The sequence below is a fragment of the Puntigrus tetrazona genome, unplaced genomic scaffold, assembly GCF_018831695.1.
Source record: "Puntigrus tetrazona isolate hp1 unplaced genomic scaffold, ASM1883169v1 S000000175, whole genome shotgun sequence".
Taxonomy (NCBI): domain Eukaryota; kingdom Metazoa; phylum Chordata; class Actinopteri; order Cypriniformes; family Cyprinidae; genus Puntigrus; species Puntigrus tetrazona.
Genome location: NW_025047846.1, coordinates 753,134 through 755,000, shown reverse-complemented (window position 1 = coordinate 755,000; position 1,867 = coordinate 753,134). Strand labels below are relative to the sequence as shown.

Here is a 1,867-nt window from a genome sequence, read left to right as displayed (position 1 = left end):
AAAATTAAACATAATCATTTGACAGCACTAATTAAATTTTTATTATTATTGGAGACACTGTATGTTTATTCTGTATGTTGATGTTAATAAATAATATTAAAATAATAATGAGAATACTTTTGTGCATTTATTTAGTTCTTTTTTTAGACTAGATCACATGCAGATTTAAAGAAGCACTGACTGAAGAGTGTTCAGGGTTAACCTGAAAACACACCCAGATCACAACAACAGACCAGATTCAGCAGCTTCATCATCTTCATCATCATCATCATCATCATCACCTTAGTCATCTTCACCACCTTCACCATCTTCATCATCTTCAATATCTTCAATATCTTCATCACCTTCATCACCTTCATCTTCACCACCTTCACCACCTTCATCATCTTCGTCATCTTCGTCACCTTCATCATCTTCAATATCTTCATCACCTTTGTCACCTTCATCTTCATCACCTTCACCACCTTCATCACCTTCATCTTCACCACCTTCATCACCTTCATCATCTTCAATATCTTCATCACCTTCATCACCTTTGTCACCTTCATCTTCATCACCTTCATCACCTTCATCTTCACCACCTTCACCACCTTCATCATCTTCGTCATCTTCATCACCTTCATCATCTTCAATATCTTCAACACCTTCATCACCTTCATCACCTTCATCTTCACCACCTTCACCACCTTCATCATCTTCGTCATCTTCATCATCTTCGTCATCTTCATCATCTTTGTCACCTTCACCACCTTCATCATCATCTTTGTCATCTTCGTCACCTTCACCACCTTCGTCGTCTTCATTACTTACCTCACCTTCATCATCTTCATCATCTTCATCACCTTCGTCACCTTCGTCTTCATCACCTTCGTCACCGTCATCTTCATCACCTTCATTGTCTTCATCATCTTCATCATCATCACCATCATCTTCATCCTCATCACCTCCGTCATCTTCATCACCTTCATCAGCTTCACCATCATCATCTTCATCCTCATCACCTCCGTCATCTTCATCACCTTCATCAGCTTCATCATCATCATCTTCATCCTCATCACCTCCGTCCCCTTCATCACCTTCATCAGCTTCATCATCATCATCTTCATCCTCATCACCTCCGTCCCCTTCATCACCTTCATCAGCTTCATCATCATCATCTTCATCCTCATCACCTCCGTCATCTTCATCACCTTCATCATGGGGAAGCTGGTGAGAGGGTTTATGTAAAGTGTTCAGAGTCCTGTAGTCCTCGACCCAAAGCGCATGTTTTTCTGATCGTCTCTCTGCAGTGGAGGTCTGTGGTTCTCCTCAAACATCTCTGCGCTTTATTCACACCGAGCCAGAGCTACAGCGTTTCTGTTTGGAGAAATATTGTTATGCTTCTGGCGTGTTTGTAATAATATCACTGAGGAGGTCTGAAATCTGGATGAGATCAGGCTCTGAATCACTGAGTGTTTTCAGACCGAAAGGCCTTGATCAATGCTATGAATGCACTAGAATATACACAGCATAGACTGTTTCTATATCATCAATTGCGATTAACAGCATCCAAAATAAACGCTTTTGTTAGCATTATAAATTGTGTATATTTATTATCTCTATATAAACGCACACGTATGCATATTTATATTTAAGAAAAAACATTATCTTTTTATATTAATAGAATTATTTTTTATATGCACGTGTTTGTCTTTATATATGCATAACACACACACCTATATGATGAAGACAAAATCTTTTATTCATCACGAGTAATCTTTTGACAGCACTAATACACACATGCACACATATATGTGTGTGTGAATGTAAGTATACCAAAAACTAATTTATTGAAACGATATGCAGTATGCATTTGATTTATAAATTA

The 1,867-nt window shown here is 38.2% G+C and overlaps 1 protein-coding gene across 1 annotated transcript in view; it reads left to right on the top strand.

The window, feature by feature from the left end:
- The window catches only part of LOC122333066 (uncharacterized protein DDB_G0271670-like), a 1,915-nt gene extending 419 nt beyond the window's left edge, over positions 1-1,496 (top strand). The window contains 1 exon segment of the mRNA XM_043230564.1: positions 219-1,496. Within this exon segment, the coding sequence (XP_043086499.1) occupies positions 219-1,213 (995 nt within the window). The 3' untranslated portion in view covers positions 1,214-1,496.
- Positions 1,497-1,867: the final 371 nt, after the last annotated feature.